General features: G+C 43.7%; 1 protein-coding gene across 4 annotated transcripts in view; it reads left to right on the top strand.

Annotated features, from left to right (window-relative positions):
- The window catches only part of cfap221 (cilia and flagella associated protein 221), a 192100-nt gene that overhangs the window by 60756 nt on the left and 111121 nt on the right, over positions 1-20223 (top strand). For all 4 annotated transcript variants that reach the window (XM_078552370.1, XM_078552368.1, XM_078552369.1 and 1 more), the window contains one exon: positions 19722-19857. In XM_078552370.1, coding sequence (XP_078408496.1) covers positions 19722-19857 — 136 coding nt within the window. The remainder of the gene's footprint in view (positions 1-19721; positions 19858-20223) is intronic.

Here is a 20223-nt window from a genome sequence, read left to right as displayed (position 1 = left end):
GTTATTGCAACTAATTCAGTGTTTTAATCTTGAAAGTGATTTCCTTTGTGAGTCAAGTTTGACAAAAATGTAAGTCCATACTTTGTTTTCCAACAGTGGTTTTCCTCTAATTGTGCCTATTTGCAGCAATTGTACATTGTGGCCTTGAGGCAACTGACAAGAGGTAATTACGGCCACACTACAGAAGTAGTGTAACACATTGCACGTTCCATGGTATAATATTATAAAATATCCTATGATTTGAATTATCCTGAGCAAATGCCACAGAAGTTATAGACTCATAGACGTTTACAGCACAGAAGGAGGCCATTCAGCCCATCGTGTCCGTGCCGGTCAACAAAGATCTGACGACACTAATCCCATTTTCCAGTGCGTGGCCCATAGCCCTGGAGGCTTTGGCAATGCAAGTGAATTTCTAAAATGTTACGAGAGTTTCTGACTCAACACCCTTTCAGGCAGTGAGTTCCAGACTCCCATCACACTCTGGGTACGAAAAATTCTCCTCAACTCTCCTCTTAGCCTTCTACCTCTTACCTTAAATCTATGCCCCTTGGTTATTGATCCCTCTACTAATGGAAAAAGTGCCTTCCTATCTACCGTACCTTTGCCCCTCGTAAACTTATACGCATCTATCAGGTCCCCTCTCAACCTTCATCGCTCCAAGGAAAACAACCTCAGCCTACCCAATCTTTCCTCATAGTTCAGACCCTCCAGCCCAGGCAGCATCCTGGTAGATCTCCTCTGCACCATCTCCAGTGCAATCACATCCTTCCTATAATGTGGTGACCAGAACTGCACTCAGTACTCCAGTTGTGGCCTAACCATTGTTTTATACAGTTCCAGCATAATCTCCCTGCTCTTGTATTCCATGCCTTAGCTAATAAAGGCAAGTATCCCATATGCCTTCTTAACCACCTTATCCACCTGCCCTCCCACCTTCAGGGATCTGTGGATATACACACCAAGGTCCTTCTGATTTTCAGTAGTTTCCGGGGTCCTACCATTCATCGTGTAACCCCTTGCCTTGTTAGCCCTCCCCAAGTGCATTACCTCACACTTTTCCAGGTTGAATTCCATTTCCCATTGCTCTGCCCACCTGACCAGTCCATTGATATCCTCCTACGTTTTATGTCTATCCTCCTCACTGTTTACCATCCTACCAATTTTTGTATCATCTGCAAACTTCTTGATCATACCCCCTACATTTAATTCCAAATCACTTATGTACACCACAAACAGCAAGGGCCCCAGCACAGAGCCCTGCAGAACCCCACTAGAAACCGACTTCCAGTCACAGAAACACCCTTCTACCATCACCCTCTGCTTCCTGCCTCTTAACCAATTTTGGATCCAACCTGCCAATTTGCCTTGGATCCCATGAGCTCTTACTTTCTTGACCAGTCTGCCATGAGGGACCTCATCAAAAGCCTTGATAAAATATATGTAGATCACATCAAATGCATTACCCTCATCAACACTCCTGGTTACCTCCTTAAAAAATTTGATCAAATTTATCAAACACGACCTTCCCTTAACAAATCCAAGCTGACCATACCTGATTAATCTGCGTCTCTCCAAGTGCAGATATATTCTGTCCCTCAGAATTCTTTCTAGCACTTCCCCACCACTGAAGTTAGACTGACTGGCCTGTAATTTCTTAGTCTATCCCTTCCTCCCTTTTTAAATAATGGGTCAATGTTAGCAGTCCACCAGCCCTCTGGCACCTCACCTGTGGCCAGAGAGGATTTGAAAATTACTGCCAGGGCCCCTGACATCTCTTCCCTTGCCTCCCTCAACAGCCTGGGATACATCTCATCCGAGCCTGTGGACTTATCCATTTTTAAGGCTGCTAAACCCACTAGTACCTCCTCTCTCTCTATGTTAATTTTCTCTAATATTTCACATAATGAAATAGTTCTGCTAGTAAATATATAGTTGACAACCACACCAGTAACAGACAAAAACTTATCAATAGCATTCAATGTTTATTGTTGATATAGAGAAATTAGCAACCACATAATATGCATCCAAGCAAAAGGTTAAACCAATTAAAAATAATTTAGGCTTTTCCCACTATAGTCCAAATCTTTCAATGTTTATCTCATGTTGCTTGATCTTTTTGATCATATAAAAACCTATGTGCTGAACCATTTGAAATTCAAGCAACTGAGAAATCCACAAAGTTTTGGGTTTTCATTTTCCTGAAATGGAAGGAATACACACCATTTACCTTAATCTAAAACACTTGGGTGCAGATTGCTAAAAGTTAAGGCTCATGGAAACCCAGTGTGTGTCTAATGCTGCAAGTTAACCAGCTAAACCCTTACATCTTAGCAGCACAGAATATTGGTAACTTCCTTCAGTTTGTTCAGGTAGGGTTAGTCTATCCTTTGCCTTGTATGATTAACTGGAGCCAAATGGAAAGAACCTCAGCTTTCAATGACAAATTGATCTCTCCAGGTCTCATTATTAAGCCAAGTTGACTGGGCAAACAACAACTGCATCCTGGAATATTGTGAATCTGCATGTCTCAGGTATTGTGTAGCTGTGTTTACCACATTGAATATATTTATTTGCAATCTCTCTCACCAGGCTTGTCATCTTCAAACCAAGTCAATCACAGTGAAAGTCTGCTTATCTCCCTTTTCCACACTTTCCCACTCAGAAGCATATAGCACTAGCTGGTAAATGTTGCTTGATTAAATAAAACAAGACTTGAACAGTTGACTAGTGTTTCAGTACATTGCAGTATACATATAAAATCTGTGATAAATAGCATACGGTGTTATGCTATACTTCTAATTAGAAACTAAAACTGAGTGCAATACTTCGCAAATATAGATTTCCAATATCCATCCCAATTTCAAACAATTAGATCTAGAATATTGCTGAAAAAAGACATTTTGTCAAAGCATTTTGTCTTGCACTCGCCAGGACAATCACAAGAACACCAATGTCAGGGAAGCAACAGCTTTATACTGTGTGAGAAGAGAGTGCTGATTGGTTGGCAAGTGGACTCTGATTGGTAGAGGCATTGCCATGGAGAATGCACTAGTTAATGGTGACTGACAGTTAATTGCCAAGCATTGTTTGAAATTTTAAACCAGGCAACTTGACACTGATTGGTCAAGGCATTGCCCTGAGGAATTAACCAGTGAATGGTTGTCACTTATTTTGCTTAGCTGAAACAGACACAATGGGCTGAATTTTGCTTTTGGCGAGCAGGAGGCGGGGCCTGTTCGCCGACGCGCAAAATGACGTGGGATGATGTCGGGGGGAATGTAGGGTTTAAAAAAGTTTAATAAAGTTTTAGTGAAATTTATTAAAATGTCCCATCTCATGTGGGGACATGTTAAGGATTTTTTTTTTCTGTTTTTAATGTTTGTACAACTTTCAGTGATCTCCCTGAGGCAGCACTTAGCCTCAGGGAGATATGTGCTCTTTCGTGCGCATGCATTCTCGCATTTGGGGAATCCCCCCACCACCCGCACAGGAAGCGCATAGCGCTTCCCGCCAGGCGTCATGCCGGGCGGGTTTAATTGGCCCGCCCACTTAAAATGGCGGTGGGGCCTGCTTCTCTGGCGGGGATTGGCTCCCCGCCCGCCGGAGATTGGGTCGGGCCCACCTGCCCGGTAGGCAGAAAATTCCGCCCAATATGTGTACATGTTCTTTCTGTCTGCAAAGAACGGGGCCCTGTGGATTAATATATGTAGCTTCCAGTACGTGCAAATGCGCCACACTATGAGCCTGACTGACAATCTTAAGTTGGTTGTCAGTGTAATGTTTAGCACACTGAGGATTATTTAGCAAATGTTGACCAATTGTGGAATCACACCTAATGTTGGACACTGTTTTAAGTTTTGCAAGCACGGGCTGGTTAGGTACAGTCTGTACCCTGCTTGTTGCGAACAGTGGAAGAGACATGCTGTTTGATACGATCCGCCGGTCTTTGGGACGTATGGCCTACATATGTAGCATCACACTGGCACTGAAATTCATATACCACATTATTCATTTGTGTGATAGGCAGAACATCTTTTTGGCTTGATGGCAGCATCGTGTTAGTGGTGAATACCATTCATTTGCTACTGCATAGTAGCAGCGTGAAACAGCTAGCTTCAACTGTTGCTCAAATTATTGAGATATCTTGCCCTTCCAGGCTAATCTGAGGTAGACTGGGCACTTTTCAGGGCAGAAAGTGATGGCCTTGGGCCCATTCATGAGTTTGCACGATATACAGCGCAAAATGATCTGATCAGGGTTGCCATTATCCCGCAGGATGTCTTTGATATGCCCTATTTCAGCATCAAACTTGCAAGGTGAGCAAATGGTTTGGGTCCTATTTACAAGGTTGCTGATAAGGCCGATCTTATAGTGCGCGGAACTGTAAGAATCCCAACGCATGTATTGACTGGTGAAGGTAGGCTTGCATCTCATAATTAACTGGTGCATCCTCCATGGCAACGCATGTACCAATCAGTGTCCACTTGTCAATCAATCAGCACTCTTCTCATTAAATATAAAGTTGTTGCTTCCCCTGGCATTGGTATTCTTGCAATTATCCTGATGAGTGCAAGATGAAGAGCTTCGACAAAATGTCTTTTTTCAACAATACTCAAGTTCTGTACTACCAAACAACTATTTAATTAGATCTAGGTCAAAATGATCTAGAGCTGTTGGGTAAATCTAGTTGAGAAAGATATTGATTCTTTTAAGTTTATCCTGTGGAACATTTTACAACGTAATACCTCAAGGGGTAATAATTCGTTTTCAACCCAAACTAACCAGTAAAACAAGGGTCTTCCATAATATTCATAATTTTACAACATTACAAAAAATGTTCACTGGAAACATAAAGGCCCAGATTTTTCTGCCAAAATAAAGATGAGACTAATGGCACTCACCGTTATTTATGTGAAAATGATATAGAAACTTCAAGTGAAAGGTAGGTGAGTTAAACTCAAATATCCAAAGGCTGCTGTTTGAATTGTGCTGTTCTGCAATTAGCTTGTTGTAAACGACGTCTCAATGGCTCACCACCAAAATGCATTGTACGGTGTGAAGTTGCTGTGTTTATGCAGTAGATATGAACTAAACTCACTACACAAAGTTTTGGTCATTCCAAATTAAGTACCCTTTTATTGGTGTGGTAAGCATTAATTACTGCCAATCAACCTGCCAGTCACATTCTTTCAGCTTGCATTTTCAGCAACATGCCACACAAAAGTTTTAATAACCTAAACATGCAAGGGCATGTCTAACTCATGGCAGGCTCCATTGGATACCCTGCTACAACAAAATTTGATCCACTGCTGAAAGAATGATTTATGGAAAGCAATAATCGGTTCAGATTATCACGATTCAAACTAGCCAGAATGATAAGGAGTACCTCTAATTTCACATTAGTACATGAATATTTGAGGGAGGGAAGACAATGTTCTTAATACATTTGTAATACTTATGGATTAGATGAGCTTTTTGTTTTTTTACAACATGATTTTGAAATAAATAAAGCAATAGGTTGTACCCAGGACTTAGACAAGGACTTTTATGTCTAACATTTTCTGGGTAACTATTCAGGTATGTAAGTTGGAACTGTCCAAAGTCTCTGACTCTAGCTTAGAGTCAGATACTTTTTTGGAGGATCCTGGGGAGCAGGTGAATTGCCCATTGGAAGTTCAAATTTCCTGGGCAGTTCCTATAGAGTCTGTGCACTGGGACTTTGGTGGGGTCCTGAACCGCATCTTGGACAGCGCACCCGGTCTCCACCGATCTGGAGATTGGAAAATCTGGGCCATAAACATAGGGGATCCATTATTTAAATAAAAAAAAAATTATAGCTTCTCTACTGTTGGGAAATGCACGTGCATCTATTTAATGTATGTTCAGAATTGACAATATACATTGTAATGTTGGTTTGATATAGCAGAGCTTTACTTGATTATTTAGGAGTTTAGGAGGAAATGCAACAAAGACATGTCCAGCTAAAATTGTGTAGAGACAAATAGGAATTTAGTTCTATTTATTTAAATAAAATTATGTAATAGGAAATGATAATGCAAATTGTTCTACGGCAAAAATAGGCTTAATACACTAAATAGCTCTTGTTTTTGGTCTATATTTTCTTATCTTGTCGTAAAATATTCAAAATTGCAGTGTATATGCTAATAGAAGAAAGAGACAATGGTGTAGATTTCCAAGGGTGGAGTTCTTCTAACCTACTACAATAACTTTGATGGATTATCTGCAAAAACTTTGGAAACAATGTGTGAATTTGTATGCCATTTCCTTGAGGTTTCTGCCAATTTTCTGCGAATGTTATGGAGGTAGATTGAAAGAAATGCTAAAGAAATTCTCGCAAATGTTTTCTCCTCTTCTGACTAATTCAGTAAGTTAAGTTCTGCTAAACAAAGTAATTAATTTCAGATGTGGAATCCCATTTGCCTTCTACATCATTAGTCTTTACCAAGTTTCAAAAGTGCTTTTTCTTTTTCACCTTATCAGGCCAAACTTTCTTCCCCCATATATTGATCTAAAGATCAAGCTTTCTATATTCATGTTATATAGCAAAGAACCTGGCATTACCGAGATGTAGAATAGATGGAAGAACTAACTTATTTTCTTGTACAAAGTACGTTGGAAACCAAGGGCGGAATTTCCCCATCCTGCCCACGGCGGGTTTTGTGGCGGGTGTGAGCGGCGAATCCAGCAACAGGCAAAAAGTCGCAAATCTGCTGTCGTAAAAATAGGTTGCAATTCTCCCTATGGTGTGTTTATCCTGCCGACTAGTGCCGCAAACGCCAGTTGCATTCATTAACATGTCCTGAATGCTCATTAAGACAACTGCTCGCCGCCAATCTTGCTGTCATGCAAGTGGGAAATTACGTCAGTCTCAAATTGGCGTGCACAAGTTGGACCTCAGTTCACTGGTAACTTCGAGGTGAGTGGAACATACATAGCCTACCTACTGTAGCGCTGCGCTGGCCTTGTCGCAATGAATGCCACTCTGCTGGAGCTGTAGGGTTTGTCTGCTCCTGCTCTTTGCCTACATTGTCCCGAAGAACACCACTGTGCTGTGGCACTCATGCAGGCCTCCACTTTCAGAAACTAGCACTTCAGCAGGACGTGGGCTGTGATGCAAGGGTGGGGTTATGAACATGAGGGGGCAACGGGGAGGGAAGGCTGTGGAATGGCAGCGAGAGGGAAGGGTGAGCACAATAGGGGCAACGGGGAGGGAAGGCTGTGGCATGGCAGCGAGAGGAAAGGGTGAACACGATGGGGGCAACGGGGAGGGAAGGCTGTGGATTGGCAGTGAGGGGGAAAGGTGAACACGAGGGGGGACTTTCTGGAGTGGCCCTCTAACCTCTTGTTGCCGTAGGAGTGAGCAGGAGTCTGCTTAGAAAGAAAGGAGGAACACCTCCTTGCGATAAAAGCCCCTGAAAGCCAATGACTTCATTAGCACTGTTAAAGGGCTACTCAGAACTCTAGCTTCATACTACAGTCGCTGCATCTCAAGAGTAACACGTAGGAATGTAGAATTTGGGAATGCAAGCAATAGTGAAGAAGGTATAGCTGTATCATATTATGGCATTCCATCAATGAAGGCCTGTTACGTGTTCACTAGAATTGACATTCCTAATGGGCTAAAGGGAATCCACTCATTGACCATGAGCAATTGATTTTTCATTACTATGCCACATCAGTGATTTGAGCGCAGAGCTAGGTTGGGTCACTCATCTCATTGAAACTTTAGCATACCACGCAGGGCTCAATATGTTACATATATGTGATGCCATCTTTGTCACCTCGACGTGCGTGCTAGTGTCTCAGGGACAAGGTGGCATCAGCCATCATGCAAGTAGGGCAGGAAAAATTAAAGACCCTTACAGGTTTCAAATGTGCCATCTTCTGAGCTTCAATTTCTTGCCCCTTGAATCATTAATATCTTCAATGTTTCCTTTCAGAGAGAAGGCAAAAGCAGATATGGCTCTAGGGCTCAATGCTGCCTTTGTCAGGGTCTTACTGCAATGGAGAAGGCAAAGAAGGGAAAGGCAACTCGGTGCATAGCTCCAGCAGGAGGGACATGGTCAAGCGGAGCCAGAGCATGAACAGGAGCATCAGGAGGAGAGATCCAGACAAGCAGGGCATCTCGCCAGACCTAGGGTTTAACACAGAAGAGTTTCCTATTTACAAATGAGTGAGAGGCAATGCCGTACACGTCTGAGATTGTCCCGAGATCTGGTACATCACGTATGCCACATTCTTCGTGAAGACCTGACGCCACGTGGAGTTGGAGGGTATCCTCTGCCAATGGCTCAGAAGATGACCTCAGCACACAATCTCTCGGCCTTTGGTTCTTTCCAAGGATCAATAGGGGACCTGTGCGACAACACATCGATGCATAAAGGAGTCACAGATGCCCATCATTATGTTAGTTTTGCTCTGGACGAAGAGAGCCAGGCTTTAAGATTCACTGGTTTTGCCACCATCTCAGGCTTTCCAAGAGTGCAGTGTGCAATAGACTGCACCCATGTGGTTATATGGGCTCCATGGCAGCAGGCCCTAATGTTTATAAACTGCAAAGGCCATCATTCCATCAATGTACAACTGATATGTGGTCACTGGAAGCACATACTGCATGTTTGTGCACAGTACCCTGGGAGTTGCTGTGACTCTTACATCCTGAGTCACTCCCAAGTGCCTGAGATTTTCGAGGGGTGATTATGTCTGCAGGGATGGTTGCTTTGGGATAAGGGATACCACTGAAATGCTGGCTGATGACACTAGTGCGTCGCCCTCAGAATCGTTCCAAGGAGAGGTACAACACTACTCATAGCTCCACATGCTCCCTTATAGAGCAGACGGTAGAGCTTCTGAAGATGCACTTCAGATGCTTGGACCGCTCAGTCGGCTCACTACAATACACTCCCGACAGGGTTTCCCACATCATCGTAGTGTGTTGTGCCCTTCACAATCCGGCAATGCAAAGAGGTGAACCCCTGCCAGAGGATGACCTGGAGGAGGATGAGAGCTCATCGAAGGAAGAAGATCCAGAGGCCCAAGAACCTCATGAGGCTGCTGAGGGTCAGTATGAGTGTGATCACGCTATGGAGGAAGGATGACATGGGAGACATGCATGATACGACAATTGGTGACGGGTTCCATGAGGAGTAAGGTTAAGTGAGGGATTATGGCCACATCTCTCCTAGCCCTCAATGCCATTTAATTTCAACTCAGGGGATGTCCACCCACTTGCAGTGAGAATGAGTCCTGCATTCACACTTGCGTGTTCTGACTTCATGAATCGCCAGGCCATGATCATTGCTTTGGTCCATGGGACCCTGTGAGTGAGATCACTCTGGGAACTGAGAATCCACTTAGGAACAAGAGGGATGCGAGAGAAGGCTTGAAGCCTTCACCACTATCTAATGATGCAAACACTGCTGCACCGAGATGTAGACATGCCTAGGGATCACCTCCTCTCACACATGTCTTTCCTTCTGCCACTACCGCTGAGGAGACACAAATGCCACTGGAATATCAATGCTGACGAGCTGCCCTCACTTAATGGTGTTCCTTGAGGAAGAAGGGTTAGAAATGCTTACATCACACATTTCTAAAAAAGATTTAAACACATCTTCCTGACATCACACAAGGGTGCGGAGACTAGTTCAACTGAGGTTGACATCACAGGAATGCGTATTTCACAGTGGGACACTGTCACTGAGTGGAAGGATGGCTAAACTTCAAAATAAGAAGATTCCAAAGTACAAAGTCACAATGCCTTCAGTTGACATGAACATTCACATAACCATCAAATGTATTAACAAAAGTGCAATTTGTTTACATGTCTAGCACACACGCGGCCCAAAAGTGACATCAATTTTTCTTAACTTTCTGAACTCTATCACAGGGTGCAGCCCTGACATTAGCAGCAGACATGGAGGCAGCCTGCTGACTGCTATGTCTGTGATGACCTTGGCGGACGTCCTCTGGTGGCCCAAGGCTGGAGGGCCCCGGCCTGATAAGGGTCACCTGCTCAGGGGCAGAAGCGCCCTCGGCAGCCTGAGAAGCTGCAGTGCATGGGGTCACAGGCAGAGGAGACTGTGAGCGGCTGCACACCCTTGGAGTATCCTGAGAGGAGACCCCTGGGTTGTCCAGCTGATGCTCATCCTCCCTGCAGGTGCCTGAGGGCCCCACCCTGACACCTGCAGGAGATGGTGCACCTGGTTGGAGGTTAAAGTGCCTCGTCCCCATGTCACCGACATCCTGATGGCGCCCACCTGGTTGTGTGCCCATGGAGTGCAGGGCTGAGCACAAATCTGGCAAGATGTGCTGGATCAAGGTCTCCATGGTGGTTGCCAGCATTCCCATGGTGACCGCGAGGCGCTCATATGTCGGAGCCATGACATCAGACAGAACGCAGACGGACTCCTCCATCATTTGCTCTAATCTGCTGAGTGACTGTCAAATCTCTGCCTGTCATTGCATCACCAGCGTAGATTTGGCGGCCTCTTCCAGAGGCTCATCATCTGACTCGGACTAAACAAGTGGCTTACCCTGGCAGAGTGGATGAGATCATTCGTTCTCTTCCTGCGCTGGGTGGCATTTCGGGCATGGTTGCCAGCCGCGCTGACTTGCTCTGTGATGGCCTCACAGGCCAGAGAGGTGAGGCTGCTGTGCTTCCTGCAGCCTCGCCTGGGATAGAGCCCGTGCCTTTGCACCTGTACCCCTCTGATTAAGGCCTGGGGGCCTGGTGCATGAAGCAGGGTGCTGCCTTCTTCAGGCTCTTAGCCTTCCTATTCTGGCTGCCAGGCATCTCTGGTGGGCTGGAGAGAGTGAGATTGTGTGTTATACTGACCTTTAAATATAGTGCCCGGACCTTCGAACCTGCCAGCTGATGGCAGCCGAGCGAATCAACTCCCGACCCGCCAGGTGAATCAGAACGATATGCGTCTTTGCATAATTAATGATGCTCCAAGTGCAGAATCGGGCGCGAGTTCCCGCTATTCCGGACAGCGGGACGGGCGCTGCCGAAACTATCTGCCAACGCATTTAGTCTCATTTGTGGAAAATTCCGCCCCGTCTTTTCCACACTGATCCTTAATGGAAAGATTGCTAAACAAATAAAGGCTTTCTTGTGCCTTTTATGGTCAATATATGCCAAAGAAAGCATTGAAACATAGAAAATTTATGGCACAGTATGAGACCATTCAATCCATTGTGTCTGTGCCAGCCATAAAAAACTATCCCACCTAATCCCACTTTCTAACTCTCTGTCCATAATCCTGTAGATTATGGCTTTTCAAAAGCATTTCCAAGTATTTTGTGAACACAAGGAAGATTTCTACCTCTGCCACCTTTCAGGCTGAGTTCCAGACTGCCGCCAGCCTTTGAATGAAAATATTTCTCCTCAACTCTCCTTTAATCCTTCTGCCACTTACTTTAAATCTATGCTGCCTAGTTATTGATGTCTTAACTAAGGGAATAGGTCCTTCCCATCCACTCTATCTAGATCCCTCATAATTTTATATACCTCAATTAAATCTCCCCATAACCTCCTCTGTTCTAAAGAAAACAATCCCAGCCTATCCAATACTTCTCTTAGCTAAAATTTCAATTCCTGTCAACATCCTCATAAATTTCCTACTACTTGATGACTGTTTGACAAGTCTACAGAGTTGATTTTCAAATATTTGGTTTATATTTTCTGCCTTTTACATTCCTGTTCAATGACTTGATAAATCTGAGTAATTTAAAGTATATGATTGATAGTGTTAAATTAAGACAGTCAAATGAAATGACTCAAGATCTCCATACTATTTGCCCAGGCCTGCGCCCTGGAGAGGACATTCCAGCTCCATGGTTTACGTTGGCACAACACAGGAAGACACATTTACTGGTTATAAGCTCTCACTCAATTGGCGTAAAGCACGAGCACCAGGAGTTACTTCCAAAGGTGGACGAAATCATCACTTCTCATTGGATACCTACTGCCCGCTTCAAGCTGGGCAGCCCCAGTCAGTTAGGTGCTGTCCCCCCCATGGCCTGCTTACTTCAATGGGTGCTTGGAGCTTAGAGAGCCATCAAGACAAACTCAACAAAGAAGACACGAGTCTTTTGCATCACAAGCTGGAACGCAAGGACCATGAGTCCTGGTCTTACCAACAACTTTCTGCAGGCTGCTGACGCTTGTAAGACACCTGTGATCGACAAAGAACTTACAAGGCTCAAAGTGGATATTGCTGCACTGCAACAAACCAGGCTCGCACAAAGTGGATCCCTTGAAGAGAAACACTACACTTTTTTCTGGTAAGGGAAAACTCAAGAGTGGGTTTCGCAGTAAAAAACACTGTACTTGTCGAATCCTCCACAGAAAGCTCAGAGAAACTTCTTACACTTCACTTGTCAATAAGCATGGGCCCAGTTAACCTAATGTGCATCTATGCCCCAACACTCACTTTCATCATGGATGTCGAGGATCTACTCTATGAGGCACTTGATGCTGCCATCAACAGAATTTCCAGTACCGAGGGACTTTACGTTCAAGAGGGCTTCAACACAATGGTGGGTACTGACTACACAATTTGGCCAACATGTATAGGGCAAGATAAAAGAAAATGACCAGGTTGCTGGAGCTATGGTGTTACTATGGCTCTGTGTGACAAACAGCTATTTCCAAATTAAGTCATAACACAAGGTGTCCTGGAGACATAGGAGATCACACCACTGACATCAGCTAAATTGCAACATCACCAGACATTCCATCTTCAACAGTGCCCTGATCACTCATAACTACTACAGCACTGACTCTGACACTGACCTGGTGTGTAGCAGATCAGACTTCAACGAAGGAAACTTTGTAACTCAAGAAGAAAGGTCATCCTCGGATCAACATTTGCCATACCACTGACCCTGAAAGGACCTAGGAGTTTCCAAACAGCCTCGATCAGGTTCTTTTGGACAACAATGCCCAAGGCCAGAGTGCGGTGTGAAAGTGGGATCATCTGCACAACACCATCTATAACTCTGCACTCACTGTATGGGAAAACGGAGTAGAGGAATGCTGACTGGTTTGAGGCTTACTGGACTGAGTTAACAAAGCCATTGACCGTCTTGAGGTGAATCCTCAGGGAACGATGGCATTCCACCTGAAATCATCAAAAGTGGAAAACCAGCACTGCTGCAGCATCTTCATGAACTTTTGTGTCTCTGCTGGAAGGAAAGATTTGTGCCTCAAGACATGAATGATGCAAAAATAGTAACCTTGTACAAAAACAAAGGGGGTCGCAGTGACTGCAACAATTACTGAGGTATCTGCTGTTTCCTGATGATTTTGTGCTTGTAAGTTATATGAAGTTCACATGCAACAGCTTGTATTTTGGTTCTCTTGGGCCTGTGAAGAGTTTAGACTGACAATCAGCATCAGGAAGACCAAAATTATGGGCCAGGACATAGAGACTCCATCTTCTGTCAACATTGACAACCTCACTCTTGTGGTTGTTGACAGCTTCAGATACCTTAGATCAACAATTACCAGCAACCTATCCCTTGATGCTGAAATCAACACTAGGATTGCCAAAGCTGCAGCTGTCATGGGGGTCAGTTAGCTCAGTTGGATGGATGGCTAGTTTGTGATACAGAGTGACGCCAACAGCGTGGGTTCAATTTCCGTACCGGCTGAGGTCGTCCATGAATGCCCTGCCTTCTCAACCTCGCCCCTCGCCTGAGGTGTGGTGACCCTCAGGTTAAACTCACCACCAGTTGTCTCTCTCTCTAATGAGAAAGCAGCCTAAGGTCCTCTGGGACTACTGTGACCTTTATTCATTCATGTTGAAGTTGAATGTGGACCAGCAATAAACTAACCAAAAATGAAAAGCTCTATGTGTCTCAGCGTCCTCCTTTAGAGTAGTGAGGCATGTGCAGTTGATGCAAGCCAAGAAAAGCAGCTGAAAGCCTTCCATATCCACACTGTCACAGACAAAAAGTTGGGCATCTCCTGAGAAGATAGAGTGCAGAATATGGAAGTACACCAGCTTGCAAGGATCCCCAACATGTTTTCCCTTCTGAATCAGCAGCAACTCAGTTGGCTGGGTCATGTGAGCTGAATACATGATGACTGCATCCCCAAAGATATGCTCTATGGCGAGCTTGCTATCAGCACAAGACGAGCAAGCCACTCACATCTGCAATACAAGGATGTCTGCGACTGAGACTTCAAGTTGACCGTGACCAGAGTCAATGCATGGGAAGTCCTTGCTGCTGACCAGTGTGCCTAGAGACGAACAGTTAGGAAGGGCATGGAGAAAGCAGAGGACAAAAGAAATGACCAGATGGCAGAAAAGAGAGCTCGTCGAAAGGGAAAAACATCGGTTGACCTTGGGCCAACGCTATTCATCTGTACCAGCTGTGGAAGGGATTGCCTTTGGTCTCTACAGCCATAACAGACAATGTTCAATACAGAAGTGACATACTTGGGGTGCAGTCCATCATCTCCCAAGATAGACGGATGCCAATAACATCAGTGGAACGTTGTGTATCAGAATATGCAGTGCTGATAGTTGGGCATAAGTATATGAATTTATGTACCACATAACTACCTGAAGTACCTAAATGTCCAATCGTTCAAAAAGAAATAGGCTGCCAATAGTCTGATGTGGACATTCCTAAGTGAGATGGTGATGAGCAAATGACTGAAAGTAATGGCCTGGATTTTGTCGTTCCAATATTGATGAACGCTGAGACATTTGTCACTATTGAGAGTTGGAGTAAGCCACAACTGATGGCTGGACTGAATCTGGATGCAAGGACTGAAGTTTTGTTCTTCCCCTGTCACTTGGTCAGCCTCAACTCCTGGTCTAATAGCAGCAACAGCCGATTCTTCGTCTCGTGATTGGCAACCTTGCTCCAGCTCTGGACGCTCAATGATCGGGTCCTAGGACTGATCCTCATGGCATTGATTCTCTTCAATCCTGAGGAGCGATAGATTAACCTACTGTTGCGGGGTTCAGAGACTCGCCTGGCCGCTTGCCAACTTTCAGAACCAGCAGCTCAATCAGCTCCACAATGGAGAAGGGGCAAGAGGCTGGGAAAAGGTGAGTAGGAGAAAGTATAAACTCCATGGGAAACTTGCAAAGGATACTTGGGTTGAAATGCTGAAAAAAGACATGGGAGGTAAAAGGGATTAATATTAAATGTTGCAAAAATATCATGGATAAGCAAAAATACAAAATACCATTTTTATCTAGTCTCATAGGCAAAAAGATAAGCGCAAATAAACTGAGTTGGTAAAACTGCAGAAAGCAGGGGAGAAAATTGTGAGTCAAGCTGAAAGTTCTGGGCAGTCAAAATTTGTTACAAGTATTTAGAAGTGTTTACAAGTTTATATAAGCTTGAAAAAATATTTTAAAGTATGTAAAAAGCACTTAATGTTTAAAAGCATTATAAAACATTCACCTGCCTTTGAGCTAAAGACTACCCTCAGGGGTGTGTCTTCATCTGTGACATCATTGGAGGGTGTGACTTCACTGGGATGTGCCTTGCTGCTTGGCCTCGCAGATCCTATTGTTGATGGACCAAGCTGGAGCAAGAAATTGAAGTTCTTGCTACACCCCAACAAACCAGTTAAATTTGCATTTTCCAGTGCATTCAGTGATGAGCGTTGCCACTTTGTTGCTGACTACAACATCTGGGTCAATGTGCTGTACCACAAAATAATAGGATATAGGTTTGCATTTGGAATTCCCAACATAGCAATTTCTTGTTCTTTTTTTCATTCTGTTTCCAGACTAGTTCTGGACCTTGAAGCTTTAAACACCTTAGGCATGAAACTCAATTCTGTAGAATCACTGGAGGTGGCACTACAAACTACTCCCCCTTCTGGGGGTGCGTGCTGTGGCACCAGCTGTTTCTGGTACCATCCACACAGCGCACTATTTTCAGAAGGGAGCTTGTGTGGCTGTCCCTTGTGAGCACCAAAAGCAACTGAACTGCATGTTAATGTCATGACATCACGTTTTCCAAATTTGAACAAATTTATATGTTGCTCAAAGATCAAGCAAGCAGCTGCAAACGGTTCCCAGCACTGTGTTAGATAATGGATCAGGCACCCAACTTGCAGATAAGGCATCTTTAATTCTGACATTGCAAAGTGTCTGAAAGTGCTTTGGAGTGTTTTTGAAGGTGTTGTGGTGAGTTCCTGCATATGGAACATACCGTTGCTGTATATTCACAGGGAGAGTAGATGGGTAGGTGGCCTATTTTTTATTCATTCACTGGGTGGGCCAGCATTTATTGCGCATCCCTAGTTGCCCTTGAGAAGGTGGTGGTGAGCCGCCTTCTTGAACCACTGTTAGGAAGGGAGTTCCAGGATTTTGATCCAGTGACAGTGAAGGAACGGCCTGTCCACACAAAGGTTGCAGTACATCTGGTGGCTGAATTGCGGTGCCTCTGGATCTGCAACATAACAGGAAAATGGTGGAGAGGCTGCGGAGAGGAAAAGCTCTGTGTGATGCACTTTGCCAACTTGGAGCAGGATTCCTTCATGCTACTTGACACTGACAGGATGCTGTCCTTCAGACCAGCCAATGTACTCTGCAGCCAGAATATTTTGTGGTGGCAGTGGCCAGCTTCCCCTGCTGAAATTTGCAGGCCAGCCCATGTCTGTGGGTCCAGGAAGCCCCAACTTGATTTTAAACCCATTAGGCTGTTAATTGGCTCAATTCATGGCTTCCCCCTGTATCTGAAGGGATGTCCCGCCTCTGGGAAGAGTCCTGGCTCTGAGGGAAAGTCCTGCTTCTGAGACCTGCCAGCCAATCAGATGGCCAGCAGCTCTCCAGTCCCAGCAGCACCACTGAGAACAGTGGCCACTGTAAGCAATCCCCTGAGAAGCATCTTTGGAGCCCCGATGCTTAGGTGAGAACTCTTTCTGTTGACTTTGACGATTGACATCTTTAAGTGGTTATAATAAATTGTTCTTTCTGTTATCTCTTTTTCAATGTCTCAATGTTTATTTGAACAAGATTAAAAGTTCTCTGTTGCTTCACTAGCTGAACTATGGATTGGTATCTGCACCACAGTTTATTTTCTCCCCTTAAAATGTTTCTGTGCTGCTCAGAGTTCTGACTGTCTAACTATCTGAATTGCCTTTTCCAAGATTAGATCTCCCTTTGCTTGCATGAGGTCAGAGAGCGCTCCGGTCACTACTACCACTATTCTGTCTCTGATGAGTTCAGATTTTAAGCCTCTGTATTCACACCCTTCTGCCATCCTGTACAGATCATTGATGAATGAATCAACAGGTTCTCCTGGCTGCTGCACTCACTTATTAAATTTACCTCTTTTGAGTATTTTATTGCTTCTTAGATTGAAATAAACATTAAAAGATTTTAGTACTTCTTCAAATTTAGCAGATGATTCATTAATTCCCTGTCTTGTAATAACATCATTTGCAATCAGACGTACCAAGTAAAACAGTACTGACTTTTTGTCTAAACCTGAAATGATGCTGTATCTTAGCAACCTTGTCCTCCGAAGTCCCCAATTATGTGATTGATCTGGGCCTTGAATTAGTCTGAATTGATTTGGAAGTGTGGAATTCTGATCCATCGTTAAATTTTTAAAAGAGAAGGTTCTGTTTTAAGAACTTCCTAAATTTCAAGATGGTGTTGCTATTCACTTAACAACAAGGGATTTCCTGCACTTGCTGGTTTTGGTGGACTCCACTACAGTGGTGATCACGCTCAGCTTGAAAAAAAATTAAACAATTGCTGCCTGGATTGACTGCCTCCAGAGTTCTCTTGTTCAGCATTTTACTTTTCTTTTGCTTTTCTTAGCTGAGTTTAGAAGTCACGATTCTCCTGGATTACTTAATTAATTATTTTTTTCATTTCGGAGCGAGCACCGACTCAGGGATTGGGTTTTAGCAACAGGTTTTTTCAAACTACACTTTCGACTCTGAATTATTTATAGATTTCTCAGGACTTGCTGTAGCCTGGAGTTTTAAAAGGTTTTGTTCACCCGAGATAGGTCTGCTGACTCTGCACTCTGGGCTTTAGAAGCTGGACTTCTAAAGGAGATTCAGTGGAGTCTTCTGTTGCAGTAAGGAATTTTAAATTTCTGCCCTCAGCTTCCAAGTCTTTCTTTGGAGCTTTTCCCTGGCGATTTTTCCTCTGCTTCTGCAGCTTCTTTTCAGGTCAGGCTGCTTTACTGAAATATTTCTCAGTCTTTCACCAATTTAGATTTTCCCTGCATTTTCTACGAGATCTTGGGTTTTTCCACAAGCTGCATGTTGTAGGTGTTGGTTACAGTTCGATAGGTCTGAAGAGGTCTTCGTAGTCATATGTAGGTTACCTGTAAGTCTTTATTTAGAACTTAGAACTATTTACAAACACACAGTAAAGGGTACAAGCTAGAAGCTGTCTCCACACGTGTTGGGACACATGGCTCTGTCCAACACTGGACTGACCTTGGATTTGGGTCATGTGCTCTCTTACATCACTATGTGGGTGGTACTGTACTCAGTCCCACATTAACCCTATGTGTGCAAGACCCTTCTACTACATGGATGACAGCCTCCAGTAGCCCCTTTTAAGAGCATTGATGTGGCTGCTGAGGGTCTAAGGACCAGTGCAGTCAATTAGAAAACAATTTCTCAAAGTGGTCTGGAACAAACATTTGATCCCAGATTTGCATATGCTATGAACCTAATGCCTTGAGCAGTCTGACCCAGTCTGGTGGCTGGGATTCTTCTGTTGCGGAATGATTGTGCATGCAACACCTGCCTTAATGGACACTTTGGTGTAAGTTAGGTTCAGTGAATAGAATTTCGAGGCAAATGAGCTGTCTAACTAGTAGCAGGCCCTATCCTTAAAGTAACCATTGGAGCTGTGTCAACAATAACCTCGAAGATGTTTTAGGAAATTTTTTGTGGGTCCAGGAAGAGATATGATAATTCTACTGCCCATTTCCACCCCTTAAGTAATTTCAACCCCACCCTAGTGAAGAGTTCAAACAGGTACAGTGGACATATTGCTGACTTTTCAGCATATGTTTAAAATCGACTCCAATACACTCAATATCACAAAGATCCGAACTCAAAATGTGGTTGATTCTGGATGCAAACCCATTTCTTAGTCCAGTAAGTATCAATGTACAGTGCCTTTTCTTTTTATTTGTTCCTGGGCTGCGAGCTTTGCTGAGAAGGCTAACATTTATTATTCACCCCTAATTTCCCTTGAGAACATAGCAGTGAGCTGGTTTCTCCATTTGCTCAGTCAGTGTGATTTCAGGTGCACCCACAGTGCTATGCAGTGGTTTGATAACTGAGTGGCTTCCCACACCATTTCAAACTGCAGTTAAGAGTCAAACACATTGCTGTGCATCTAGAGTCATGCATAGGCCAGACTTGGGTGAGGATGGCAGATTTCCTCCCCAAAGGTCATTAGTAAACTAGATGTGTTTTTACAACAATCTGTTGGCTTCACTATCATTATTAATGAGACTAGCAGTTTGTTCCAGGTTTATTCATTAATTGAATTTAAATTCCCCCAGCTGCCTTAGTGAGATTTGAACTCATGTCTCTGGATTATTAGACCAGTAACATTACCACAATGCTACCTTCCCCCCTGAAAGACGACATGGTTTTTTGCCTCCAATTTGAAATTATAGTACTCCATTTAATAAAAGCACAGATTTCTTTATATGTACTTTATGCATCTCAGGTCCCAAGATGAAGATGAAAAAACTGAAGCTATCTCCACAAAGAAGTTGCTGGATCCTCAAAGCCTCTCACCAATGCAAATTTCAAGAAAAAAGCGACAGAAAATGTTATTGGATCATAGCCCTGGAATATTGAAGGTAAATTATTACAAATATATTGTCAATTTGCGTGGCGTGTGGTAACAATTTTACGTTTCTGCAGAATTAATTGTAAATACGGATGTCATTTTCATCTGTTTTTTGTTACGGTACTTGATAAAATCAATAAACATCAAAGTTAAGTTATTTTCAAAGCCTCGCTTATCCAGCATGAGAGGTGGGGAATCAAGATCAGTGACACTCTATCAGCTGATGATATCCATGCTGGAAAACCAAAACTTGATGGACCTTTTCCAAATTGTTCTTATAAATAGAAAATTAAACCTTCCTGAAATTAAGCCCAAAAGACAATGGTGTTAATTCATCACTGCAACTGAAATTTAACAAGGTAACGATGATTATTGC

This window comes from Cetorhinus maximus, chromosome 11 (genome assembly GCF_964194155.1).
Source record: "Cetorhinus maximus chromosome 11, sCetMax3.hap1.1, whole genome shotgun sequence".
In the NCBI taxonomy this organism is placed as follows: Eukaryota; Metazoa; Chordata; class Chondrichthyes; order Lamniformes; family Cetorhinidae; genus Cetorhinus; species Cetorhinus maximus.
Note: the sequence above shows the minus strand (reverse complement) of the source record. Positions and strands in the feature narration are given on the sequence as shown.